The sequence below is a fragment of the Excalfactoria chinensis genome, chromosome 1 (assembly GCF_039878825.1).
Source record: "Excalfactoria chinensis isolate bCotChi1 chromosome 1, bCotChi1.hap2, whole genome shotgun sequence".
NCBI classification, from domain to species: Eukaryota; Metazoa; Chordata; class Aves; order Galliformes; family Phasianidae; genus Excalfactoria; species Excalfactoria chinensis.
This window is the reverse complement of record NC_092825.1, coordinates 37,518,569-37,546,131: the sequence shown is the minus strand read 5'-3', so window position 1 is coordinate 37,546,131 and position 27,563 is coordinate 37,518,569. Positions and strand designations below refer to the sequence as shown.

The 27,563-nt window shown below is 36.1% G+C and overlaps 1 protein-coding gene across 2 annotated transcripts in view; it reads left to right on the top strand.

Annotated features, from left to right (window-relative positions):
* Positions 1 to 27,563, top strand: part of PPP1R12A (protein phosphatase 1 regulatory subunit 12A) — a 114,496-nt gene that overhangs the window by 74,793 nt on the left and 12,140 nt on the right. Inside the window, exons 9-23 of one of the 2 annotated variants that reach the window (XM_072350534.1) lie at positions 2,106 to 2,215; positions 4,385 to 4,591; positions 5,210 to 5,304; positions 8,005 to 8,127; positions 10,410 to 10,571; positions 11,012 to 11,188; positions 13,128 to 13,218; positions 14,826 to 15,023; positions 15,208 to 15,376; positions 16,627 to 16,745; positions 17,462 to 17,527; positions 23,738 to 23,754; positions 25,013 to 25,154; positions 25,851 to 25,955; positions 26,858 to 26,905. In XM_072350534.1, coding sequence (XP_072206635.1) covers positions 2,106 to 2,215; positions 4,385 to 4,591; positions 5,210 to 5,304; positions 8,005 to 8,127; positions 10,410 to 10,571; positions 11,012 to 11,188; positions 13,128 to 13,218; positions 14,826 to 15,023; positions 15,208 to 15,376; positions 16,627 to 16,745; positions 17,462 to 17,527; positions 23,738 to 23,754; positions 25,013 to 25,154; positions 25,851 to 25,955; positions 26,858 to 26,905 — 1,829 coding nt within the window. The remainder of the gene's footprint in view (positions 1 to 2,105; positions 2,216 to 4,384; positions 4,592 to 5,209; positions 5,305 to 8,004; positions 8,128 to 10,409; positions 10,572 to 11,011; positions 11,189 to 13,127; positions 13,219 to 14,825; positions 15,024 to 15,207; positions 15,377 to 16,626; positions 16,746 to 17,461; positions 17,528 to 23,737; positions 23,755 to 25,012; positions 25,155 to 25,850; positions 25,956 to 26,857; positions 26,906 to 27,563) is intronic. The other variant, XM_072350444.1, reaches the window with a different exon arrangement.

The window sequence follows — 27,563 nt, the reverse complement described above, 5'->3', positions numbered from 1 at the left end:
CTGCATGGCTTTTTGTTAATTTTTTGTTGTTTTTTTGTAAGATAACATTTCATTAAGCAGGAACAAAAGTTGATCACATTTTTAAATTGTCTCTCACCTCGTATCCTTGCATCTCTTATGTACAGAGACTGAGCTTGGACAAACGCAGAACAGTTGTGCTGCGTAACATGTAGTACTTTCTCAGTCACTGAACTAACTGTAATGTCTCCTGAACTTTCTGATTCTGGTAACTGTGTTCTCTTCGTCTCCAGTGGATGGTTTGTGCCAGGAAAATTTGACTGTGACACAAGAATTAATTTATGTAAACTTTGGGGTTTTTAATATCAACAAGGCTTTATCATACTTTATTTGGCAAGCTAGACTTTAAGCTTTTCCCTGTAGAACTGCATCTTTCGATTTCAAGCTTGTGTTTTCCCTTTTTTCTCATGTTTCACTTTAAGGTAGTTTTCTAATGAAAAATCTTAAGCTTATAAAGAGCATTTTGGTTGTAGAATGTTTTAAGATTGTTAAAATGTTGCATTTTGGAAATTATAACATTGTTAACAATATTCTGAAATACCATAAACTCTGATTTCTGATCTGTTAGTAAATTCAAAATGTTCTCCTAAAACCTCCATTCTGAGAGTACAGCTTAAAAATCAATGGGTTTCTCTTTCTGTAAGGCAAAGCAGTGAAATGTGAATGCAGAACGAGCATCTTCTGAAAGGCAAGGAAACAAACTAAAGATCAAAACTTTTAACAGCTCGGTTTTTAAACTTACTTTATTTGAGATAATTCCGTGTTGTTTGAAAATGACTTTTAGCTCAGCCATGCATAATTCTATGTTCTGCCTGTCCTTGCAGCAATTTCAGAATACAGTTGGGAAAAATCCATTTTTTTCCATCTTTTCTCCTCACTTGTGATAATTATTTTTTTCTGTATATTATAAAGCTGTATTATTTACTTGCAAATTTTGAGATCTGTTTGTGTGTCTATAAAGCTTCTTCACTTTCTACTGTCAGCCTGCATTGCTCTGTGGAACGTTCCCCTTGTTTTTAAAAAGAGTTTTCTATTAAGTGTAATTAGTCATGTAAGATATTCACTGCTTAGCCCTGAATGGGTAATGTAGAAATGAAGGCATGTTTATAGGAGGGGCAAAAGCAAAGGAGACTGATTCCCTGTTGTTCAGCACTGCTGAAATAAGATGTAGCAGGAAATTCCAAAGAATTTACAATTTTAATATGTGAAACAAGTGAGGTGGAAGATTATGCAGCGTGAGCAAGTGCAGTGACAACAGTTGTGCAGTAACCTGGACATTATCTGTATGTTTACTTAAGAGGAATTAAGGTATGCAGTGGAAGAAATACTGGGCCAGAAGGACAACCAGAAGAGGTTAGACTAAGTCAGACAGTGAAACTTAGGTGTGAAAAACAAGAGACAAAGAAGGAAGAAAGCAAAGGGAAGTCAGAGCTCTGGTTGTTTGTCAGAGAACAGCAGGTTCCTGTCTCAGCTAAATTCTGCTGTCCATAGTCTCTGGCTGAATTCTCTATACAGTCAGATATTTCTTTATACTCAATATACACAGTTATCCAAGAATAAATGTTTTACTTTGAGTTGGTGTCTTCTGTAGTTCAAATTAACTATTATATGCCAGTGTACCTCCCACTGTTTAATTTTTAGGGTCGTTAACCAAAGGCTACAGTATAGTCTGCCTAGAGAGGTTGCACCTGAATCTCTGGATGTTTTCAAGGCCTGATTCATCAAAGCCCTGAGCATCCTGGGCTGTATCTAATGATGTCTCTGCAGGAGGTTGAATTAGGTGACCTGCTGAGCTCACTTTCAACCTGAACTGGTCTATGATTTTGTCACTGCATCTCTGAGTGTTTAACACTCACTGAATAAAAAAAATAAGTAAAATATTATATGCATGAATGTCATGGAAAAAAAGGTCAATTTATTGGTGATACAGATTGAGAGGGAGAGCAAAAACACTGAGAAATAAAAAATAGAGCACTGTTGGGAAGGTAGACTGATAAATTTGTTCAAAAGAAATTCAAGTCTTTGTTGTAGAAGTAAGGGACTTATGAATACAGATGGAAAATGAAAATTTTGTATATATTTTTCAGATAAGACCAAAACCTTGGCTAATGCAAATACCGCAAGTACACAATCAGCATCAATGACTGCACCTTCAGTAGCTGGTGGTCAAGGGACACCCACATCACCTCTTAAAAAGGTAAAATAAAATTATTGTCTCATGATTTTAGGCATCTGTTCTCCTGTGGAAGCGTATAATTTTTTGTTTATTGTATAAAATTGGAGTTATCCAGTGAGCTGATGTGTGCCAATTTATAATATATTGTTTTATCTGCAGAAACTGTTTTCACTTCTCATAAATTTTGAAATTTGAATGAACAGTTTTGATCCTAAACAGGAATGCAGGAATCTGAAGGATAAAACTACAACACACCTAAATGCAAGATCCATTTTACAAAGAAAAAAACTGTTGCACAGTGACTTTAATTCTAGTTTTTCTGTTGCTAAACTTAACCTCTCAAAAGCCTTTTTTATGTCAGACTCCTCCTAAAGCTTTAGAAAAGTACTGTCAGTCTTAAGGCAAGGGAGCCATGCACAACTAAGTCCTTAGTCGCATTCAGCTAGTGCTAGAAGTTGAAAATTGGTAGGCACAGAAATTTGAAATAATATGTGAAGTAAGAAGTAGAAATTGTTGTCGTTTCCAATGCTGATTTCAGTATGGTTAGAATCTAATGGAAGAACTGGAGAATTGGGACACGTGATTAATTCAGTGCAAATAGCCTATTCAGCTGAAAAACACACCCAGCAAAACCATATTGCTTACAGGAAGCTTGATTTTAAAAGTCGATTGGAACAAATCTTAATTTTGCTTGTCAAAGGAGAGGTATATGTGAGGAGGGAAAAAAACTATAGTAGACAATAATATACAGGCTCAAGATAGTATACAAGTCAAACATTCATAATATATGAGCAAACTGGATAGCAGGCTGAGAAGGCTCCCTCTGTTATCTGTTAAAGGTTTTCTATGCATGTGATTCCATGTAAAAGATCCAGGCAGTATATTTTAAAATGCCCAATTGCATCCTATTACATGATACTGTACAATGTGGTTGCACCAGCCTTCCTGATCTTAAGAGCTGCTTTATAAAAATCATCACAGAATCACAGAATCACAGAATCACAGAATGACCCGGGTTGGAAGGGACCTCAAGGATCATGTGGTTCTAACCCCCCTGCCTAGCAGGGCCACCAAACATACGTCTTTACTAGATCAGGTTGCCCAGAGCCCCGTCCAACCTGGTCTTGAACACCTCCAAGGACGGGGCATCCACAACCTCCCTGGGCAGCCTGTTCCAGGACCTAACCATTCTCCTAGATGTCACAACTGACATCCACAAGATTTCTCTCAAAAAAGAGATAAGAGCAAAAGGTAATGGCGGACATGGCTTCCTGGCAGAAATGACTGCTGTTTCCCCCGCTCTGAGCCTTTGTCTCATTGATGGGATCATTGATGGGATCATTGATGGGATGATAGTTAGCATGGGATTAGTTTAAGGGATATGAATGGAGTATGAAAGACAGTGAGAAAGGTAATGGGAAAGCGTGAATCTTGAAATATTCTCCAGTGTACCATGATTTAGGCACGGACCTTGTAAGGTCTAGTATCCTCTCTTCTACAAACTGTAATTCTACTGCTGAATTAGCTCAACAGAGGGTGTTGTTTTTAATAGGAATCTGTTACTATAGTTTTAATTGTCTTATTGCTTTTTGGTATTTTATGGTGTAATGAAGAGCTACATGCCATAAACATAGGAACAAACTGTGCTTTTGGAACCACCTTTTGTTTCTATTTTCCTTTCTTTCTTCTTTGTCTTGTCTCAATTGGCTTTAGTATGATTTCATTCCTCCTGTCATGCCTGTCGTGGAGTCAGTAGATCCTGCATCATGGAGGCAGGGCTTGCGCAAAACTGGCATTGTTCTTGTGCCCAATAAGGGTGAAAAGGCAATGGTGAGGTTCTGGTGTGCACAGGCTTGTGTACAGGTTGCAAAATAACATATTTAATCAAATATTGATAGCAGATTTGCATGGTTTTAACTTTGTATCTCATGATCACTGTGTGTATTACAAAGTGTGAATTTTTCCAAGCTAACTTTTAGAGAAGTAGTATTCCTTGACCAGTTTTATGTTTCTTATCTCATTAACTAATTAGAGAGAAGACTGCCTAGGTTGTCTCTCATTGCAACGTCCCCATGTATTCAGTACTTCTGTGATTATTAAACATGGTTGTGTCCTCAAATCTCTGCAAGGACATGAATTACTACAGATAATACAAATGAATAGCCTTTAATTTGCTACTGTGTTTTATAGTTTCCAACCAAGGTTTCTCCCAAAGAAGAAGAGAGGAAAGATGAATCTCCTGCTTCATGGAGGTTAGGCCTTCGAAAAACTGGTAGTTACGGTGCCCTTGCAGAGATTACTGCTTCTAAAGAAGCTCAGAAAGAAAAGGACTCTGCAGGTGTTATACGTTCTGCTTCAAGTCCCAGACTTTCCTCTTCATTGGACAACAAAGAAAAGGTAATTGTTTTCAGTGTGAAACAGCATTTTGAGGAGCTCATATACTTACCACAGATGCTTATGATGTATTCTAAAAGTAAGACATTCTCTTAGGAGTTTACTGAACATTTACTCTTTAGCAAAATTCCCATCTGTTAAATTATACAGCTGTTGTGTAATCTCTTTAAAAGTACAGAAAGCAAATTTACTGTCTTGTGACTTGGTACATAGGTGTAGGACTTACATCTTCTAGGGATTTGCACTGTCAATAGTAGTTTTTTGCAATTATGGAGACCTGAGGGTTGGCAGTTTTGGCATCACTTGGAGAACAATGTTGAAAGAACCTCCTGAAAAAGAAAGCTTACTGAATTCTGTGGTCATTTTTTTATTTATAAAGTACTAATTACATATTTAAACACAAATTTACTGTAGTGAAGGACTAATTTGTTACAGGTATCTGAACAACATATATTCTATTTCAAGTACAAGTGTTTAAATCTGTTTTCAGTAATGTACTAAGCTATGGCATACAAAAATACTGAAATAGTTTCTTTCAATAAGTAATTTCCTGCTTTCCAGTAATACAGCTCTAAATGAGGAATCAAGCCATTTATATTACTAAAAATCTTTATCTTTTAGGAGAAAGATGGAAAAGGAACTAGACTTGCCTATGTTGCACCTACAATACCAAGACGACTGGCCAGTACCTCTGACATTGATGAAAAAGAAAACAGGTGACTCTGAAGTTACTGTTAAATATTAAATTATGTGATTTTAGAGTGGCTGAAAAACATACAGATATGAAGATGATACTAGTTTATAGCATTAGCCTGCTGAGCTGTAGAGTAACTGAATTCTGGAAGGGATTTGTCATGTAAGTCTTGATAACCCCTTTTAAAATTCGCATTATTTTGTGGCAGGAGCAGTTCTGGGCATTGAGTGTTGTCATCTTGGGGTAGAAAATAAAATTAAATGCAAAATAGCAAGTTGTAAAATTCCAGCTAATGAAGAATACAGAATGAATTTTATTGCTTTGTCTTGAGCCACAGAGTGAGTGCTGACATTGGATTCCAATTTTACTTTTTCTGGAAAAAAGAAAACAACCTCTTTCCTACAGTACCCGGTTAAAACCATGTCTTTCAGCACCAGCAGTTTACAGAAATCCTGGCAGTTCTTCAGTAACTTCCTCTTCTGTCTTTCTTGTTTGACTGTTGGTCTTTCATCATCTTTTGGAGATACTTAATCCTTTACTAATATTTTTTTTCTTCAGTTTTTGATATGAAGGGAATAAAAAGTTTAGGTGTCGTAGGCTTAACTAGGATTCAGAGAACTTCCATGACATACCTAGTCAGAATCTTTCCAGTTTTCAGTTCTCTCCTTTATTGAGATCCTACTTGGCTACTTTCTTGAGTTTTAATGCATAGTATAAAGTGGAGAAGTTTCCTTAATGTCTCGTCTCAGTCAGATTGTATCTAGATAGCCCAATTTTGAATAACTTAAAAATGAAAGTAGCTCTCATTGATCAAAATGTGCTACTATAATCGTTGTATCGAAAGCTGGCAAACCTGTATTTGGAGTGCTCAGTTAAGAGTAAGCACAAGATGCATTCTGTTTCTTCTTATGCTTGTGCACATTGGCTAAGTTCAGTCTCTGAGTGACAGTGGCTGTTCTAAAGCAGGTATTCCAGATCTTGTGCTCCCTTAAAGTTCAACGTACTGTACTGGCATCTCTTATGTTAGTTGACCATTTTTTCAAATCCATATTTCTTTTCTTTAACACTGCAGTTTGTGGTTTCTACAGTCAGTGTCTGAGAGTACTATATTCTTATTCGCAGTTGAATTTATTGGTCAGTTGTGATTTGATAATTACAGATTGTTCTTATTTCATGTTTTATTCTTTTGAGATTTTCTCAAATTCTCTCGCTATCCAAAAATGTCTTGGTCAAATGATACCTTCAGTTTTGGATAAATATTTAATTGCAGTCATATTTCTTATAAATTGTTATTGCTTGTGACAAAGGGATTAAATTTTGGTGCGGTGTTGAGGTATATTTGTCTCTTTGACATACCAGTCTCAACCATCATGACTTATTCACCAAAAATGGTTACCAGCAATGCCATGTTATTCCTGATATTCTTGACCAGAGATCATCCGTGTCATTAGACCTGGTGTTGACTAAACAGTTGACCTAAGAACTAACTTTATTCCTGGATGTACGAGTTATAAAGCATGCTTATAGGCCAGCTTTTTTAGGCACCTGTACCTTGCCTAATGTATTATATGGCAGACAATTCAACTTATTAAAGTCATAACAGAATTCTGACACTTAGTCTGACCTCCCTTACATGTAGAATTTGACTATCTGCCCTACAGGCACATTAATTAATTACTAAGAGTTCTGCCTTGTCACAGATCTCTATCCTTGTTTCTTAGCTTAATGCCTTGTTCTTGTTCCACCTGTCTGAACAACTGCTTGTTTAGATTACAGATGATGTAATGTAATCCATCTTACTTCCTTCTGTGCGTAATGGAAAGGACTTCCAGATTTTCAAGATTAATCTTAGCTGAGCCTTTAGAGTGTCTGAAGTCTGTAGTGGCCTGTATTGGCCAGGATTTGATCATTTTCTGAAATTGCTTGCAACCACAGAAGTGCTAACATACATTTTTGTGCAAAAGGAAATATTTGGAGTAGAATTTGAAGTCCAAAGACATCTTGAATATAGAGCACATCTTGCAGGATTTTGTTTTCCCTCGCATATAATTGCCTTTTGTACTTTTGTACAAGAGATTTCTTTCTTCCATCTGAACTTCAGATCTTGTGTTTTCATTGGAAACTTTTGTTAGCAGTTCAAATTCTTGTATCTCTGTATCGGTTTTCAGAGTTTTTCGAAGCAGATTTTTGCAAGGTTATTTCTTGATGCTATAAACTGCAACAATAGAATAGAAATTCTTCATGACTAAAGTAATGTCAGCTAGTGATATATTGCAGGCCACTCAGGAATGGCTACTGCAGGCCTGTTTACACTAGTCTAAAGTATCATGAGTTGTAACATGAATAATCTCATGAAATCAACTTCTAAAACAACATGCAGCTTTCCCTTGATGGCACTGACTTATCTCAGCCAATAAAGAAGCATCTTGCTCCTTTTTAGAGTGAAACAAAGCCAGCAGCGGTCACAGATAAAAGCTGATGTTTGACTTCTCCTTGAACAGGTTTTCTTCTGATACTTCTTTTCAGTTTTATTTCAAACAGTGTTAATTTGAAAATTATTGGGCGTAACAGGTCGTTTTATTATTTTTCTCTACAGTTATGTTTATTTTAAGTGTGTTTTCCACACACAATTTTTCCATCTTTAACTTAAAAATCATTTTCAACTTTCATCAAAACCAACTTGCTTGAATATGAATTTGCTAAAACAAAATCTTATTTACAGGGACTCGTCTGCTAGCTCAATACGTAGTGGCAGTTCCTATGCAAGGAGAAAATGGGAGGAAGATGTCAAGAAAAACAGTTTGAATGAAGGTCCTACATCCTTAAACACAAGTTATCAAAGAAGGTGTGGGATTTTCTCTTGTCTTTCTTTGATCAAATGAGATTTCAGATTGGAAAAAAAAATCATTTCTGAATCCTTTATTTGAACAATACCGTGTTAAAATGGTGTTCACAGTAATTACAATGTACTTAAGCCATACTGTTTTTACCAGCTTAGAGCATGAGGTCAAATGCCACGTAGGTTGCTCTGAAAGTAATGCCTCCTATTTATTTCCGTGGAAATTACAGCAGTTACAAAGAGCACAATAACGCTATTTGATAGAGCAAATTATCAGCTACAAAACATTATTTTTCAGGGTAGCCACCACCATTAGCTATACATTTCTGCCAGTGATGAACAAGAGCCTGCATGCCATGCTCATAAAAATTTGCACCAGCAGAGGTGAACAGTGTTGCTGTTGCCACTGCTGAAATGCATCACCCACTGCCTCACTGTGCTCACATCCACTGCTTGGTCTCCATAAACATTCACAAGCATTGATGAGTGTCAATGGATGCCATTTTTTTCTGCATGGAGGAATTCAGTGCCACACCTTTGCTTCATACACACTTCCATGCCAGATGCCATTATGTCAGACTGCCCCTCTGCTGCCATCTGTCAAATGGCAACAACATGGAATGGGATATTGGTGGGAAAGTTCCACCTCTACTTCCATAACACCAACATCTGCCTCTGATGTCGTGGGCCAACAGAATAAAATAGTAGGTATTACTTTTGGAGCAGCCCTTGTATACAAAGTTTTATGCTTTCTTTCTCCTACTGTTTATTTTTGACTCTTTCCAGATTTGATTAGTAGCCACAGATAACAATTTTAAGTGTTGGAGCAGAAGTAATCCTCCCTCATATCTGAAAAGAGAAATGTTGAATTCTGTTTTTACGTGAAGATGTCAGAGGTCTTGGGCTGCTGTCCATAGCAGTAGATTGCGGCCACTTTGAGTACTACCATCATAGAGTGTGTATGTAAAACTAAAACTAAGTGGTGATTAATATGAAAATAATTTTCAGTTGTACATGGTTCCTATCTCACAGGATTATTTTGCAGGAGATCTTATCCAGAAATTATATTCATGATTAACTTTACTCCACTATGTAGTCTCAATGGCAGATATTTAAGTGAAATTAATTTATATTAATGGAGTGAACAATAAATATCTAAACAAATAGATCAAAAAGAAGAGTTTGACATTCGGGTAGCTAACTTGCATACTTATATGTGCTGGTGATGTAAGTGGTGACAGGTGCTTATCTTCTTTTTTTCGGTTGTGCCATTGATGTTTTTAGTGGCATGCAACCAATCTTATTTCATATAGCACAACACGTCTTCTGTCTTTGTGAACCTCTTAAAACAAAAACGCAGTCTTCTTAACTTTGAGTTTAGGAAAATTGTTGCACAAATTTCATGTTCTGGATGGGAAACATCAACGGTTTGGTTTATGAAAACATTCTTTGCATGTTAGTCTTTATCAGTTCCAAACTTCAAATGCAATGGAGTCGTCGTTTTATATGTTATGTAGTGCTTTCTTTGTCTGTTTTCTTAGTTGTTCTTGTACAGATATTTTTTCCTTTTTCATTTTAGAATTGATAGCAATAGAAAGATGAAGAGAAGAATGACAAATAGCCGTCTTTCCTTAAGCCTTTTATACTCAGTAATGTGATGTTTTGTCTTAACTGTCTTAACTTCTAGAGTTAACATGTGAAAACATCCTGCTTCATAATGCAAAACATGTTCAGCCAGAACTAATGGGTAAAAACGTGGAAACTGCTGTCGTCTTTAAAAGTAGAAGAGAAAGGGAAAAGCATAAGTGGGAGATTAATGAAGAGTTTTGTTCTTTTCTTGTTTGTCTTTTTTTTTTTAAAGCACATTTAAACTTCTGAAGATCGTTGTAGCACTGGCATTGGTGACGTGTTTTTTTCTGAGAAGCTGTGGAGAAAAATTCTGTATTTTCAGTTTAAGATGGGATAGTGGGGAACTCTGTGTCAATATTTCAGTAGATGCAGTCATGACAGTAACATGTGAACCAGTGAAATGTCATTCTTTATCTTCTCTTCCTGTGGAGAAATGATCGGGTCTGTTGCCTTCACGAGCCGTAAGTTACAAGTCATACTCCATGGAATAATGAAGAAAATCGCTTTGGAAAATGCTTCCTTTGCCCCAGAAAGACTCAGCTGGGACACAGAGTGGTCAGGCAGGAGTTTAATGAATCATTCACAGCTTCATGATATTTTTTGAACAAAGATATGTAATACAAATGCATAAATTGTAAATGTAAATGTCTTTCCTTCAGTGGCTCCTTTGGTAGAAGACAAGATGATTTGGTTAGTTCTAATGTTCCAAGTACTGCATCAACAGTTACCTCTTCTGCTGGTCTTCAGAAAACACTGCCTGCCAGCGCAAACACTACTACAAAGAGTACAACGGGTTCAACTTCAGCAGGTGTACAAAGCAGGTAGTTCTACCAGTGTACTTTTTATTGTTGTTGTTTTTTTTTTGTCAGGTCTATTGTGTGCTTATGTACGTGCATGCGTTCTTGTTTAGTAGTTCCTGGGGCTCTGGATTTTTTCGCTTTCCCATTCAATTTCTTTTAATTTTACACAATTTGGCTCAAATTGTGAATGGCTTTCTACTGTAAAGTGACAGCCATGTTGATCTAAAAGAATAAATCCAGTATTAGAAGTGTGAAGAGTTCAATTGTTGTGAACCCTTCAGTTCCTAATCAGATCATTTTTAATAGCTCAAGTTGAGCTTTCACCGTAGAGACATTTCTCAGATTGCTTTTTAAAAAAATCCATCCCTCAATTTACATGTTATTAGTTGTTTAGTAAAGTGCTTTCATTGTTTAGCTGTTTCCTTTTCTCTTTTTTTGTGTTGCTACTTGTTATGCTGTAGTACCTCAAATCGTTTGTGGGCTGAGGATAGTACTGAGAAAGAAAAGGACAGTGTTCCTACAGCAGTGACGGTTCCTGTTGCACCATCTGTTGTAAATGCTGCAGCCACTACCACAGCCATGACTACAGCTACTTCTGGCACTGTGTCCTCAACATCAGAGGTCAGGGAGAGACGGAGGTGTGTAAAGGTCCTACGAGTAATGTTGCTCTTGTACAAAAGTAATCTTATTTTCTTATTTAAAGGAATGTGTTGCTTACCACAATTTGGGATAGTACAGTATGTAGAGCGGTGAGTGGGGTTTGCTTGCTGTTCACTGAAACAATTCGCACCATGGCTCAGGTTATCTGAGACGTTAGTATTGGTGGATCTCATCCACAAAACTTCAGAGTTCAATTCTGTTTATTTTTTACTGTCTTTGGGTTTTCGTTTGATATGCAGTAATTATTTATTTACATTTTTTGTTAATTGATTACATGGATTTATTTAAAAACACCCATAATGGAACTACATAGAAAACACTGAATTAAAAAAAAGAAAACAGTAATTTCTTACTTTGAGTGCATTGCTGCTTTTTGAGCTACTGTGCCAAAGGCAGTGTGCTGACAAGTTACTGTGTGGTATTTTTTTCACCCGCTTATGCCTGACACTACTGAGAAAAGAGTATTCAACTTCATTCATTTCATTCCATCATTCAGGATCTTTTCCATCTGAGACATAACATACAGGTGTGATTTCTTCTCCACCATGATTCAGGAAGTGCCCACAGACACCACAAACATTTTAAATAAAGCCATCATCAAAAGCTACATTTTCCTTCACAAAACTTGACAAAGCAAAAACAACCAAGTACAGCAGTTTCAAAAGATAGTTCTAATTTTAAAATGTAAATGCTGTTTCAGTATTAGATGAGCTAGAAAAGCAAGAAAATGTAGAACTAAGGCTTTCACTGTCTCGTTTGCTCTCACTTAATGTATGTATACTAATGCGCGTATACTACATACGTCTTACATACCTGCAGTCGGCCTGAAGTTCTTTGTTTTTAATCCGATTAATCAGTGCTGATTGTATAATATATTGTTGTAGGTATATTCTTGATGGCATATTAAAATAGCCATTAAGTCTCAAAAAAAAAAATCAGTAAAATTTGAATACTTACTGTGTGCATGTCGTACACTAAATATGTGCACATGCATATCTATCTGTATGTATACAGATACATATATCTCTCTGTGTGTACGTGTATCTATGTATGTTTATATGCACATGAGTAAGTTGTGTCTATGAAATATTATATGCTAAATATTTTCTTAAGAAATGAAGTTGGTTAATCCACATCTACAGGCTGAAAGTGCATTACTTGTGAGGAATGTTTGGAGTAGCATTTCAAATAATGTTTAAGAAGCAAACACAGTATGAACCGATTTAGTAATGAAATATGTAATGATTTTTTAATGTACTAAAGAAGTTATATTCTTCATTGAATTTTCAGGATTCAGTTTTTAACTAAAGAAATGCAGAAAGTAGTATATAGACAATCATAAAATATTATAGAATCTGATTCTGCAGTTTTAAAAATAGTTAAAATCGATGTTATAAAGAAGCTCAGAGAGGTTTTGAACAAGCTCTGTCTTTCGGGTTGTCTAATGATTCAGGTGAAGACATGGTAATTGCTTCCTCAAGGATTTTTAATCTCACGTGCGATAGATTGTTTCATTTTCTGCCTTAGCAATACATTAGCTTTTACTAGAGCCTTAATGTTATGTTAAAGGTTTACATGTGCATGCACACACAGACATATGTATTGCGTGCAAATATGTAACTGGCTGAGATTTTTGAGGTCTTCTACCCCAATGTTAGTTGAACTAAGTAGTTACATTTAGAGAAAATCAAATCTAAATTAATAGGAAAAGATATGTATTTTAATTGAGTTTTAAGGCTGCCAACTTGATGAACAATTGCTATGGGTGAAATGCCTAAAATGTGATCCATCTCATACAGTCAAAGGTTTTTTCTACCTGCTTTGTTTTTTGTCATACCATGTTGTACTTTTCTGACCATTTGATGATTTTGTCTTAAAAGTTATCGTTTGCCAACTTGTTTGTACTTAATTCTTTAGATCATACCTCACTCCAGTACGGGATGAAGAGTCAGAGTCCCAAAGAAAAGCCAGATCCAGGCAAGCAAGACAGTCCAGAAGATCTACACAGGTATAATTCTATTACAGCTTTTACATATATAGAAACATTCAGCTCCTAAACTACGGTGAAGTTGTAGATTCCCACTAAATTTCACATAACAAACGGGTCTCCCAAACGGAAATGACGTTTACCAGATGAAGTAAATATGTTCTATTTCTATGCCTCTCCTGAAAGCTTAAGGAGCCCTTTCTGTGTTCTGAAGGTAGCTTTTTCGAATCAGCAAAGACAAATTTAATGCAAGTTTGAAAGCAGAGAAGCAGCCACTGAAAAGAAGTTTTTGTTTGCATTATGTTAAAGTGGCTTACTCAACTAGTTGTTTCTGATGTTATATAGGGTAACTTTTAATTCTTCAAAAACTAACAGTTTTTGTCTAAAGATTTTACTGGAGTAGTGTAGTTACACTTCCTTAAGTTTCAAATGCTTCTGTGTATGGACTGCCAAAGATAATATGATCAGGTTGACAAACTTCTGCGTCACACGGCTTATATACCAGCATGGCTTCCACACGTGTGTCCTGTACACCCGCTACGCAACCCCACTCACATACGACCCTTCCCACTCCCAGAGTCCTCCCTTGCATAAATCATATCATCATGGGGCATCTGGCAAGGCGCTTCTTCATATCCCTGTTTTATGGTTCTACTTCAGCTGCTTTGGCTGTTGTTATCTTAGCAGTTCCTTACTCACGCCCATCCCCTGGTTGACTTCATTCCCCAACACCAAACATATATAACTGGTAGTATCAGTGGCATAGAATAACTGCATGCAACCTAGTTTCTGTGGGCACAGAAGAGTGCTAGGAAGAGGTTTTTTTGTACAACTACTCTGGAGTCTAACTCCTCTCAGAGTTTTCCTCAGTTTCAGAGTTTCCCTCAGTTTACCTACTGATATATTTGGTGGTTCTTCCCAATTTCTGCCAGAACTACTTCATATTGAATTGCAACCAGTGCGAACTTTGCCCAGAAAAGGATGTCACAATAGCAAAAGAGATGATGTCTTAAGACTACTTGAATGCTCTGTGGGCATTGGAGCAATTATCAGTTACTGTCCTCTGTCTGGTGTGTCTGCCTATCTCTCCTTAGTTCTGCTGACAAACAGCAATCAAGAAAATAGTCCCTGGATAAAACAACAAGAAATACTCCATGTGATATCCTGATCTGCATTAAGACCAAATCTATAACTATGATTTACTGGTATTGCTTTCGGGCCTTTTTAATTTAAAACCCTTCAAATATTTCTGGTAACTCTTCCTATTGAGAGATTCATGTTTGTTTTTTTTCTTTTTAACCTCTTGGTATTAATCCAGTGCCTTGAGAGATTGTCAAACCACAGGTGACCCCGGATCTTTGCAGTGAAAAAGATGCAAGGAACTGCTGTATTAAAGCATTATCAGCATAAAAAACAATCAAATATCTAATGAACTAGGAAGTTGTGTTTGGAGAGTAGGTTTTGATGCTGTTTGAGAACAGTGTCTCAATGAGATATGTAAGGTGAAAACTGCAGTACAGAGAAGTTTTCTGTAAATAGGAAGTCATGGATTTTGTATGTAAATAATATCTTTATATCTGCAGTTGTATAAATGAAGTCATATACTGTACTGTTTGCTGTTTTCACAGGGTGTAACACTGACAGATCTTCAAGAAGCTGAAAAAACTATAGGAAGAAGTCGTTCCACACGAACCAGAGAACAAGAAAATGAAGAAAAAGAAAAGGAAGAGAAAGAAAAGCAAGACAAAGAAAAACAAGAAGAAAAGAAAGAATCTGAAACTAAAGATGATGATTATAGACAAAGATATTCCCGAACTGCTGAAGAGGTATTTTTATGATGACTCTCATTAGGTAGAGAAATTACATGAATCTTAACTCCAACAATAATGCTACAATTTTGATATTACCGCAAACAATTATGTATTTATTTTTGTTTAAAAGCTTTAATATCCTATGGTTTATGTTTGTTCAATGGTTGTAAATTAATTTTGACTTTTTTTTGCTTGATAGCCATATCATCGCTATAGACCAACTTCAACTTCGACTTCTTCATCATCCACCTCTTCGCTCTCCACCTCCACTAGCTCTCTTTCAAGTTCAAGTCAACTAAACAGACCAAACAGCCTTATAGGTATAACTTCTGCCTATTCTCGAAGTGGAACAAAGGAAAGTGAGAGAGGTAGGAGTGATAATATTTGTGAAGGTTTTTGTATATTTGTTTTTAATTGCCAAAGGGCAGTTTATGTTTCTAAAAACTGTTCAAAATGGGGTGTTTTGGACCACTGAGAGATACGTATTGCTCCAACTTCTGTAAGAAATTCCAGTACTTGTACATAGAGAGGGGAAAAAAGACTTTCAGGACTTGGGGGTGTTTTTCAGTATTTTGATATTTGAATCTGAGTCGATTTCTGCTTTCACTCCATACCTGTAACAAAACACCACAAATCAGAGTTTAAATATGTGCAGGTATCGAGGAGGAATTGTACTTGATTAAATAATTTCCAAATAACTTGGGTATTGTTTTAGTCCTGTGGTGTATGAGTGGAGCAACGCTTTAAAGCTTTCAGAATACTGTCTGTTTAATGCACATCTGAAAGTGAAGGAGAAAAGGGGGATACCTCTGGTGGTAGCTTGGTATTAGTCAATAAAACTTAATGGAAAACATAATCAAATATCTGACTGGTTTATAAAATCATACACTGATGCTTGATTCAGAGAATGGATGCTTTTCTTCGATGGCTCTGAGCTTTTGTCCAGAGTTATTTTCAAATGTGAATAATCTGTTATAATTCTTAAAAACATTGTGCTCAGTTGTCAAAGGAGGAGGCTGTTGACACATGCTCTGATCTCCTGTTCTCTCTCCGGGGTTTGTCACTGATAACTTGTGGGAATTCTTTGACTCAAGTTATTGATTAGCCATGCAATTAACGATTGAAATTGATAATGTTGTTACAAAGAGGATCAGATTAAGTAATCTGTTGGTAAAATCTTCATGAGCTATGTAGCAGTATTGCTATATTCTCTACATTGGTATTTTCTGTAAGCTATTGTGGCTAAGCTTTATTGATAAGTTTTCTTCTCTGTCCTGAAATTAACTGAGATTTGGAATAAGATTTTTAGGTAATGCATGCTTACTTCAGGAAATTTTTTCTGGACTGTTTTATGGAAAAGATTTTCATGGCGAAATACTGGCTAGCTACAGCAGGTTTTTTTTTTTTTCAAAGTATGATTTTAGGAGGAGAAATGCATTACTGTCTGAAATACCAAAAGTATTATTTAATTTATTTAATTAGGAAAGAGGTCCCTTTCAACTCCTGCTATTGGGCGATTGTGTGATTAATTGTAAACATTTTAGAGACAAAGAAATATTTCAGTAACTTTTTAGAAAATTGTGTTATACTTAAATGAACAAAAAGTTGTTATTAACAGAAGGAGGCAAAAAAGAGGAAGAAAAGGAGGAAGATAAGTCACAGCCCAAATCTATACGGGAAAGGCGGCGACCAAGAGAAAAACGACGATCTACAGGAGTTTCATTTTGGACTCAAGATGTAAGTGAAAGACTCCTACATCTGGTTTGTAGCCTTAATTTATAGCAGTACAGAATGTGTATGGTGTATTCTTAAAATAGAAAATAGTTTAGAATAATAGAATGTGCCACTAACATTTTTGACAAAAGTGGTGCTTGCTCAAGTCATACATTCTAAGCTCTCTGTTGTGAAGCTTTTAGGAACAAACTAAAAATGAAGTCTTAAGGTATGCTGATGATGCTGAAAGAAATTCTAGACTACTTTAATAATCCTAATATTAATCATAATCTCAAGGGAAAAAAATCAGTGAACAATAATTTTCTACTGCATGCAAATGAAAGCAACGAGAATGAGATTCACTATCCTGCATGTTACAAGTAACTAAATTTGAACTGTGTTCAAATTAAAACCTGAAGGAACTGTTGTAAAATCTGAAGGGGTATGGTCAGTGTGTCAGCAGATTCTCTTGTCTTTTCCTTTGTAATGGGGTCGGTATGTAATTTTGAAAGAGGAACATTTTTCTGTGCCAAAAGCAAAGTTCTGATTCCTCTCCCGCTAGTACTGAAAATAATTATTGTTTGGGAATTTTAATCTTATATCCCATGTATGCTTTGAAGATTTTAGACAGGTAGAATTCTACCACTCTTAGCGTTTTATACAAAAAATCTAGAATATATTAAATTCTCCTAAAGCTTTCAATTGCTTAACTATTCTTCCTCTCTCACCTCTTTCACCAGAGTGATGAAAATGAACAAGAGCACCAGTCTGATTCAGAAGAAGGAACAAATAAGAAAGAAACTCAGGTAATTAATATATATATATATATATATATTAACTTTCTAACAGATATATTATGACTGTAAAATTTCTGTTGCAGTTGGATTCAATTAAAGTAATGCACACGTTGGACTTGTAATACATACTATCTGATTCATAACTTGACGTCGTGTTTCAGTGCCATTTTCTTTGCAGGTTTAATGTAAATTTTGTCTTCTTGTATTTACAGGCTTTGGGAACAATTTTAAATGTATTAACAATGAGTAAAGTTGTTTTTCTATTCCATTTGGCCAATGTGGAATTAATACCCAGTAAGCGTAGGTGAAATTTCAGGCATACGTGTCATGGACATGTTGCAGCAAGTAACTGGAGAAAGCTTTTGGCTTCTAAATTGCAAATATCTTTGTTTCATCTGCTTTTTTATTTTCAGTGAAATGATGTCCTGTGACCAGACATTAATATGAACCTTTTTACATTTAAATTTGGAAATTTAAATTAAAAGTGGTGTTGAAAATGTAATCAAGATGTATTATGAGAAAAACTGTTGAAAAGCAGTTTTCTATGTGGAAGAATTTCTGAGCATTCTAATTCAGTACGGTCAGTTTTGTTGAAAAGCCAGTGGCAATCAGTATAGTGGGCTTGATTTTATGGGAAAAATGCTTATAAACTGATTTGTGCATGAGAATAGGATAAAGAGAACTTAAAAGGGAAGTACCAACTAAGTCTATACAATAAAATGGTATAGCAGACTATTACTTGATAATATGTCATTAGTTGAGTAATAAAACTCAAAAGGTACCGCTGATTCCTCTTCTCCCACCAGTGCTTGTTGTTAGATCTGTAATTATAATATCTGTAATTATTCCATCTTCTGTTCTGTAGAAATTTGTTTTGGTGGAAGGTAATGCTTGTAGTAGAACTCTGTAAAACCACAGTGAAATGTGGTAAATCAGGCCTAGAATTACAAGTGTGATCTGTGTTAAAAAGGATGAGTGTGTTGGGGTGGAGTAGTGAAGAGTATAGAATTTGCTCTTTGAAGTGCAGCACAAAATCAATTTCCAAATTGTAAGCATTCCCACAGCCTGCATATATTTTTCCACAAAGATGTTGGTAGTTCGGTAATATATTGCCAGATCTGAGTTCATAGAGAACTCTGAAACACATATAAGCATGTGAACCAAACTCACTGTCACAAGAGACATCTTAAAATTTCTACACAGTAATTGCAGTGTTTTCATATTAAGGTGTGATTTCTTTCCTTCGCATACAGTTTATCAGAGATTTAAAACGTAATTAAAAATATTATTGGCTTTTCTTTCCTCGATGAACAACTATGTAGAGTTTTTCAGTAATAAACTAAGAAGTGGTTGCATTACTTCTGACAGTGCGCTATTTTGCCACTTCTAGAAAAAGGAAATGGAATAGACTGAGGGTAACCTCCTCCCAGTTCATTGACAAAAAGTGTGTTGTTTGGTTTTATTTGACAGAAATTGCAAATCCTTTCTGTGGTTGCTAAATCTACTTCAGCTTGACACAAGTCTTGCATGGTTTGTTGTAGAGAACTCATCATTATTTGCTGATGGACTCTTTTCAGTTTTGAGAAAAGTGGTGGAATAAACTAGAATTACAAAGGAGTTCTAACATTCAGAAAATATTTATACCTTTTCAGTACTGATTATTTGATGTACTGCTCAAAAGACAGAAGCCTTTAGAAATATTGAAGTTCTCTATTAACTCCCTTACGCAGCGCTGCTGCTGTTGTTTTTTTGCTTGGAGAAACTACAAGACAGTGGTAGAAGATGGTTAACTATAAATATCCAAGAGTTTTGGCAGTAATTCAAGAATTCAGAGTTCAAGAACAAACCTTACACATGCTACATAAAAAATTAAAGGTCTTAGACAAAATAATTTCTAGCTTGAAATCTTTATAGAACCCAACAAATACCATTTAGTTCAGAGTGGTCTGAAAGAGATTTCAGTTTGTGCTTCCTTGTTCCCTGCTCAGAAGTATCATTCAATTTCTTATCTGAGCATTTGTCCATAGGGGAGAACTACTAAAAAGAAGTCAGATTGTGCTAACACTGTGACAGTTGGTGGTTGTTTTAATGAAATTTTATTTGGGATTTTATGTGCGAATAGCTGAGAATGCCATGTTTAGTTTCAGAAAATCCTTCAGAAGGATGATCTTAGAAATATGTTGTTGGAGTGTAGCTGAAAAATAAGCAAGCTTGAGGATCATTTTGGCAACTGAAGGTCTCAAAACCACAAACTGTTCTATTTCAGTTACATTTTAGCTTGTACGCTTTCCAGCTCTCATATCACAGGTTTCTTTCCGAAATGGAAATTCATTCATTTTCAGGAATGAAAGAATAAATTGATTTTGTATAAATACATTCAATCGGTAGAGCATTGTTCTTGGGCACGGAAGAACAATATTTGTGTAATTTGTTCTATCATTTGGTTTCTGAGAACAATTATGTCTGAAATCATACGACAGAAAGAGATGAGAGTTAGGAACTATACAATTCATAGCCATACTATTCCAGAAGTATGTATCGACCTTTTCTGTATGGATAAATCTGACGTGAATTTAAATAGATACAGAACAGCAGAAGGTATAGGCTTGCTCAGTCTTCCTTCAGTATAGGCTCATTGAAGATGAGCTGTTTTGGAAAATCACCATACATCCCTAGTAAGGTGAGAAAACAGTACTGCCAAACACAGTTTGTTAGTAAGTTCCCTTAAAGAATAGCTTTGAACGTATGCATCAAAGTGAGCTGTGAGACAGCTCCGCTTATTGTTAAACATGCCTGAACAGTGCAATTAACTGGTTGGTTGTTAGCGGAAGAGGAAGATGTATTTAGATTACAGATTGAAGTTGTGCTGATGGAGCTTTCAAGAATTAGAGTATTATTTTCTTTTTCGATAATTAGATTTCACTTTGATTAGAGCTTGGTCTGTGTATTAAGACTTAGAAGTTTTCTTTGCTTTTTGAAGTTATTTGGGTTAGCTATTTGGCCTTAAGCAAAAACAGTTCAAAGTATGAATATGTGCTTAGAGTCTGATTTAACAGTGGAATGTTGACCAGACAGACAAAAAAAAAAAAGGACTTAAGGTATAACAGAGTTATCAGATCTTTTGGTAATGAGGAAAATGTGGTGTTTGCTCTTGTAAAAATTTTATTCCCCATATATTACATCAGATGACTCACCATATCATTCCATTCCAGCCATCTTTTGTTATGGAAATCTGGCTGCTGTTATTGAAACTGGTGCCCTTTATTCACTCTATGGCACAGTAAGAGATAATGAAAGAAAAAGAATAAATAGTAACTTCTTTGAGACAAGGAAAATGGAGCAGAATTTAAGCACACAAAACATTATCAAAGGTATTTGAGAGTTAAGCATTTCATGACAAGAGTCTTTGCAGGGGAGATAATATGGAATATATGTAGTGAATGAGAAATTACTTTACTTGAGCAGGAGATGAGAATGGGAAAAAGGTAGAGAAAAAATCTGTTTAGGAATGGGCAAGAGAGAAACATCAAATGGCAATGATTAAAATTTTATTGCTTTTATTAGCAGTTTGTCCTTCATTCACTAGCATTGAAGCTTGGAGTGCACTTGAACTATACTCAGAAGGACTCCTATAGATGTGGGAAGGGTAGAGGCAGGGTGAAAAAAACAGAAGACAACAAAACAACATCCCACCCCACTCTGGATGATGTATTTTATATATATATGAATTCAAATATGCACTGCAACTGGTTAGTTTATTATTAAATTGACCTATTTATTTATTTTTTTTGTCATGACTTTTGAAAGGTGAAAGCTAGCAATGTTAGGATAATAAATACTGTTAACTTTTCTGATTCTGTGGCAATAGACACAAGAACTTGTCATTATTAATACTGATTAAATGCTGCACTCAAATTTTGTTTCTCATTTTCATGGCTGTGGCAGTCTTACAAAACCATTCAGTTATACAGTATATAAAATTCCACCTGACTCAAATATTTCATTTCCAGTAATTATCCTAACTTGCCCAAATGCAGTATAAATACCTGAAAGTTTACTGTACATTTCTAAATACACGGATATTTGGTGGATGCACTCTTATGGCCTATAGAAGCTGATTGTATAAGGTTAGGAGTGTGTGTTATTTCAGCTTGTATACGAGGAGCCATACATTTTTGTTTTTCTTGCCTTCCTGTGTGCTGCTGATGGAACTTTGGCTACCACAATCTGCTCTGTTTCATGTATGCATTAGGAGTGTCCAGCTCATGTGGTTTGGATGTAGAGGGATATCAGTGTTGTTGGCTTCACTTCTCTACAGATAAGTTTCATACAAAATCTATATATGAAATATACATGAAATATGAAAAACTGTGACCAAACTGACAGAAATTGAAGGGAAAGATGAAAAAAACAGAAAAACAGTTAAAACAACACCTCAGAAGGTATCAGAGACATTTGCTGAAAAGTCAGGAGACAAGAACAGGCACATGCTGTGCTTAAGACATGAACTCCTCATCCTGGCTGCTACTCCTGGAAGCGGAAGCTGCTGAGGCCTGTTTCTCTTTAGGCTGTGAGACCAGGCCCTGCTGCTCTGCATCCACATCCCAGCCTGGAGAATGGAAAGAGGCTGGGTTGTTGCTTTCCTGTCTCTGGCAATTAGTGCTTCCCTGTTTCCAGGACTGTCTTACCTCACCAGCTCATTTGTTATCTCCCTGCATAGCTGGAAATTTGTGTTCTGCGTATGACTTATTAACTTGCTTTCCATTCAGGAAGCTGCACTGCAGCAGGTTAATAGAGAGCCCAGAGATTTTCATGTTCCCACGGCAGCGCGGGGAGCTCACTAACAAGCAAAGAAAAGCAGCCTTTAGAACCCCATTTGTTAAGAAATAATGTAGAAATGGTTTAATTTCTTATGATAGCTGTTGTAGCTAAAGGCTAGAAGGGACCTGCTTAGCATTTTTGTTTGAGTGGCATTCTTTCAAGGTAAAAAGAGAAAACCCAGTCCTTATGGACAAAGGTTCCTCTGCTTTATTTGAGGTGAGAAAGAAGGAGCAAGCAGTGGGGAGGAGTTCTTTGTAGGATGTTGGTGATACGGTAGAACTCTGTGGTCTCACATGAATCTTACTTAAATCATTGGATATGCAAAATCAGGTTCATAGGTGGAAAATAAAACCATTGTGACTTGAAGCTTAAAAACAGTGTGTACCTGTGTGACACCTGCCTACAGGGCTCTCTTAAATTCTCAGCGTTATTCATGCTCCTACAGAAAATAGCATTGTTGTGATACAAGGGACTATAAGCTGCTGCACATACTTTGGTAGCCTACATGTTGTAAGTCCTCTTCAAGGTGTCAAGGGGGAAATTTAATGTGTTAGGGAGAATATGACTAATGTCTTCTATGCAGATTTTTTTAAATGCCTCTTCTTAAAAGGAAAGCAGCCCCTATACCCCCTTACAACCTCCCCCCCCAAAAAAAAAACAAAGAAGAAAAAAAAAATCACCACTGATTAAGGCTTCAGCCACTGCTCAGTGAACGTCATTGAAGGATGTCCGGAGGATTATTTCTGAAGTACAATATCTTTACCCGAGATTATTACAATAATTGGAATAAATGATGAGTCTGTATTGACTACCCAGAGGGGGAAAAGGATTGTATGGGTGATGTAATGCTTAGGGGACACACCCTCACTCTTAAGTCATTGCTTTTAATTAAGTAAAGCGAGTGTGCTGTATGCCTGTGGATTCATTTGTAATGAATGAATTAATTAAAGTAATATGAAGTATGAAATTAGATAATTTCAGTTTAGTCTAATAAGTACTTCTTTATGTTGTTGGTTTAATAGGTAGTCATCTCCCATTGAGGGATGCTGAAGCAATGATCTTGCAGCTTATATTTTTGTTTTAAGCTAAAGTCATTATTTAGTTGACTTTTCAAAAACATTATTAATAGTGCTACAGAATACAGAATTAGGAAGAAAGGATTCAGATTGTGATGCCTTTGATAAGAAGGAGGAAATCATAGAAGGCAAATACGTCTGTTTGGTTCCAGACATTACAATATGAAACTTGACAGTACTGCAGTGTGTAGTGATGGATAATATATGCACTTTTAATGTAACTGTTTAGTTATTCTTCTTCACAGGTTGTAACATAGTTTACTTAATTAAATTATTGACTTGATCTTTTTTTCTTCTCTCTTTTTCCTCCTCCCGCTCTCAGAGTGATAGCCTTTCAAGGTATGTGCATTAAAGTAAATTAATTTAAAATTATTACACTTTTTAGTCACATATTCTCAATGGATGTACAGAATTAGCCTAAACTCGCTACTGAGATGTGTTGATTTTAAAAGGCAATAAGGGTATTTAAAATGTATATGGAATATGTTTGTAAAGCTACAGTGCTGTTTTGGTGGCTTTTTTCCCATATGTGGGTGGGACTGTCAGTACTGGAGAATGTATTGGATGCTGTGTTTGAAGTACACTGAAAGCAGGCTGGGCATATTGTAGAATTCAGTGGACACAATAACATCCTCTACACATTTTTAAGCATGAGGTCAGCTTTTACCAAAAGAAAACACAGAATATCCTTCTGAAAAAAATTCTAAGGAATCTCAGGAAAAATCCTGGAGCCTCTGAAAGTTGGATTTCCTTAAGATTTGTTCAAAATGAAAATGCTGGAGTATCAGTAATTTTTTTTAAAGAAGGTTGCATTTGACTTCGAACCTTTAGAATCAATTAAGATGTTTTGTTTATGCTGAAAATCTGTTAACCAGAACTAGCACAGCACATGAGCAGTGACGAGTGAGCACTATGAAACTGCTTAAAACTGTATTAATGTTGCTTGTAATTTAGTGCTTAACAGGGTAAGGATTTTGCTGAAGATTTGTTTCATAAACTGCTTCTGTTGAAATACCAGAATTTGCAATAAGTAGCTTTGAAATCTTAATTGATCCGATAAAACTTGGAGAATTCATCTTGGCCAGTATTTTAAAGATTACTTTCTAAAAACCCTTCAATTAAAGTACTACATTTTAGGTGGAACATGAATTCAAGCACTCCTTGCCAGGTGTTGGACCTGATGATCCTTGTGGGTCTTTTCCAATGCCAAGTATTCAGTGGCTCTATTGCACAGTTTTTAAAACAGGTCTTCAAAAACAAATAAGTATCTAAGCCAAAATAAAGCCCTTTAAGCCATGGAAATACCTGAATTAAATGTTTTAATTTCATTTTTTTTTAATTCTCAGCATGAAATGCTGGCATTTACTTGGCCTAGTTGGGAATTCTTATACTTCTTCACTTAGAGAATATGCTGAAGAACAGTGAAGGAAAGTCAAAATCTAATTTATATCAAGTTAGTTTATAGTGGCTTAACTAAAATACATAATTGCATGTGGTTGTTTTTCTCACTTGGATGATGGCACGCTGACAGTGTCCTGTACAGTGAGTGATACCAGTTTGAACACAGAAAGAAAGAATAAGAACTTTTATTTTGCAGATACGACACGGGGTCACTCAGTGTGTCTTCAGGAGATCGTTACGATTCAGCACAGGGGCGATCTGGGTCACAGAGCTACCTTGAAGATCGAAAACCTTACTGCAGTAGACTAGAAAAAGAAGATAGCACTGATTTTAAGAAGGTAACTGATGCAGCTGTTCTGTTGTAAGAATAATGCTTTATTACTCTTTGTCTATTTTTTTAATAATGAATTATTTGGAAACAATCTCCTGTTGCATCACAGCTTACAGCAACTTGGCTCGATGGAGGAGCAGAACAACCACTGCCATGGGGGGAAATATACATTACAAAACAGCCTGTGGTTTTGGCACTTTTCTATTCACAGGCAAGGAAGAAATCCTGAGGAGTCAAAATACTTCTTCATTTTATGACAGATTTGATCAAATGGTTTTTGTGGTTGATTGTATTATTAAAACTGCTTCGTACACGCATTAAGCCCTTTAAGTGATGTTTGCTACCTTATATACATATAAAAATTCGCTTAAATCTTGCTTTAAAATAGGAGTTTGTTTAAAAAGAAAAGCAAAATGGACTGTGTTGTCTCATCTGTAATGTCTGAAGAAAAAAATTGGCAGGTGTTTTCTAATGTGTGAGGTAAGTTGATTTCTCCCAATGCAAAATTGCTTTTTTCTAGGAATATTTGGTAGCAATTCTTTAAAGCGTTTGCTAATTCTAACCATCTTGAAGGCTGATTTTTACTTCTTAGACTGTTAATGTAGTCACTCATTTTACATGCAGCTTAGTCACGGTTTGTAAAATGTTTGTCTAATGTCACAATTCTTACTCAGTGTGTTTTTAATTGGATATTTTGTCTTAGCTTTATGAACAGATCCTAGCTGAAAACGAAAAGCTGAAAGCACAGTTACATGATACCAACATGGAACTTACAGATCTTAAGCTACAGCTGGAGAAGACCACTCAGGTTTGTATATAACAAAAAGGCCCATACATAGTTGACAAAGCAAACTAGAAGCATCCCAGCATAGGGGCTGCTATTTACTAGACATCAGCTCTGTTTCTTATCCAAAGGTGAGAGTGAATAAAGTGTACCTCTCTGTCTATAGAAAAGAGTGCAGGATTCTGGTCTTCAGCTCTGAACAAAATGTGTGAGGCCATTTCATGCTTGTTTAAGTGCTGGTGGTTCTTGCCAGGACATATATGGAACTTCTGCGCAGGGTAGGAATAAACACTTTGAACACTGCTAAGCCTGTGTTCAAACTGTCAGTCTGATTTGATTGATTAATTCATAAACCTGGCATAATCTGCCAGTTCTTCCTACCTAGTTAAATAGCTGTACCTGAGAGCTGAAGAGCAAATAGTGCACTTCACTTACAGGTAACTGCTCCCAGATAACAGTGCTGCATACAGGAACACCAAATATGTACACAAAACTGAAATTCTTCTTAAATTGCTGTAGAAAGAATGTTCCTCATTCCCAGATCACATTTGCCACAATTGACCTGTGCACATAATTCAGTGTCTTCCATATGCTCTCTGTAAATATCAGTAAAGTACAAGTAAGAAGATGTTTGTTTTGTAGAGCTTTTAAACAGAAAAAAACTATATTACTGCTATTTGCCAAAGGCTACACAGAGATTAAGTTACTTAGGGATGGTGACAGAGGAAGTTGGTGATAAATCCAGTCATTCTTCTTTAGTTTTATTTCAGTGGTACTTCCTTGAACACATTTTAAAGTGCTTTTATACACATACTTTGGACAGAATACAGCAGCAGCTGCCCTTATCTGAAATGCATTTTATATTGCTTTTCCTCACAGTTACACTGAGAACAAGTACCAATATCTAAATTAATTTTGTGTTTCAGAGACAAGAAAGATTTGCTGACAGATCGCTCCTGGAAATGGAGAAAAGGGTGAGTTTCTGCCAAATATCACTTGAGTATTCTGATTTGGGCTTTGTTTTAGTTTGCTTTGTAACCTTTGGCTTGGGTGTATTTCAGTGGGAACAGAAGCCTTTCTTGTAACTTGCATTTTTTAGAAGATTTAGGGATTTTATGTTTCAGAGTGGCAGTGAATGTGAAAGACTGTCAGATGGAATTACTCTTAAGGGTTGCCTTCAGGTTGCCTGGTTGATAACCAGGTTGTAAACCCCACTGCCCTCCAGGATTCTGCCGCTTGTTCCATCTCGTCCAAAACAATGTTGGCACTGCAGAGAGTTAAGCACTTTCAGAGCATCTCATCTTTTAATTCATTTCCAACATTCAGAGACTTGAATTTCCTCACAGCTTTCTGGAGGCACGTGCATCGTCTTACCAATTATTACTGGTGATAAAGTAGCTGTGTCTATCCCACGGACATCAGACCTTGAACCTGCTAATGTTATAAAATTAATTGCAGACTGTCTCTTTCCTTGTACTGTAACTTTTTCCAGAGGGACTATAATGCTGTGTAGGGGCAGGGTGGAGGCAAATGAATGAGCTGTGCAGGAAGAGGGGCATTAGACAGAGACAGCCCTGAATTGATGGGGAAAGGAGACATATAATAAATCCTCGTATGAGACAGATTGCAGGG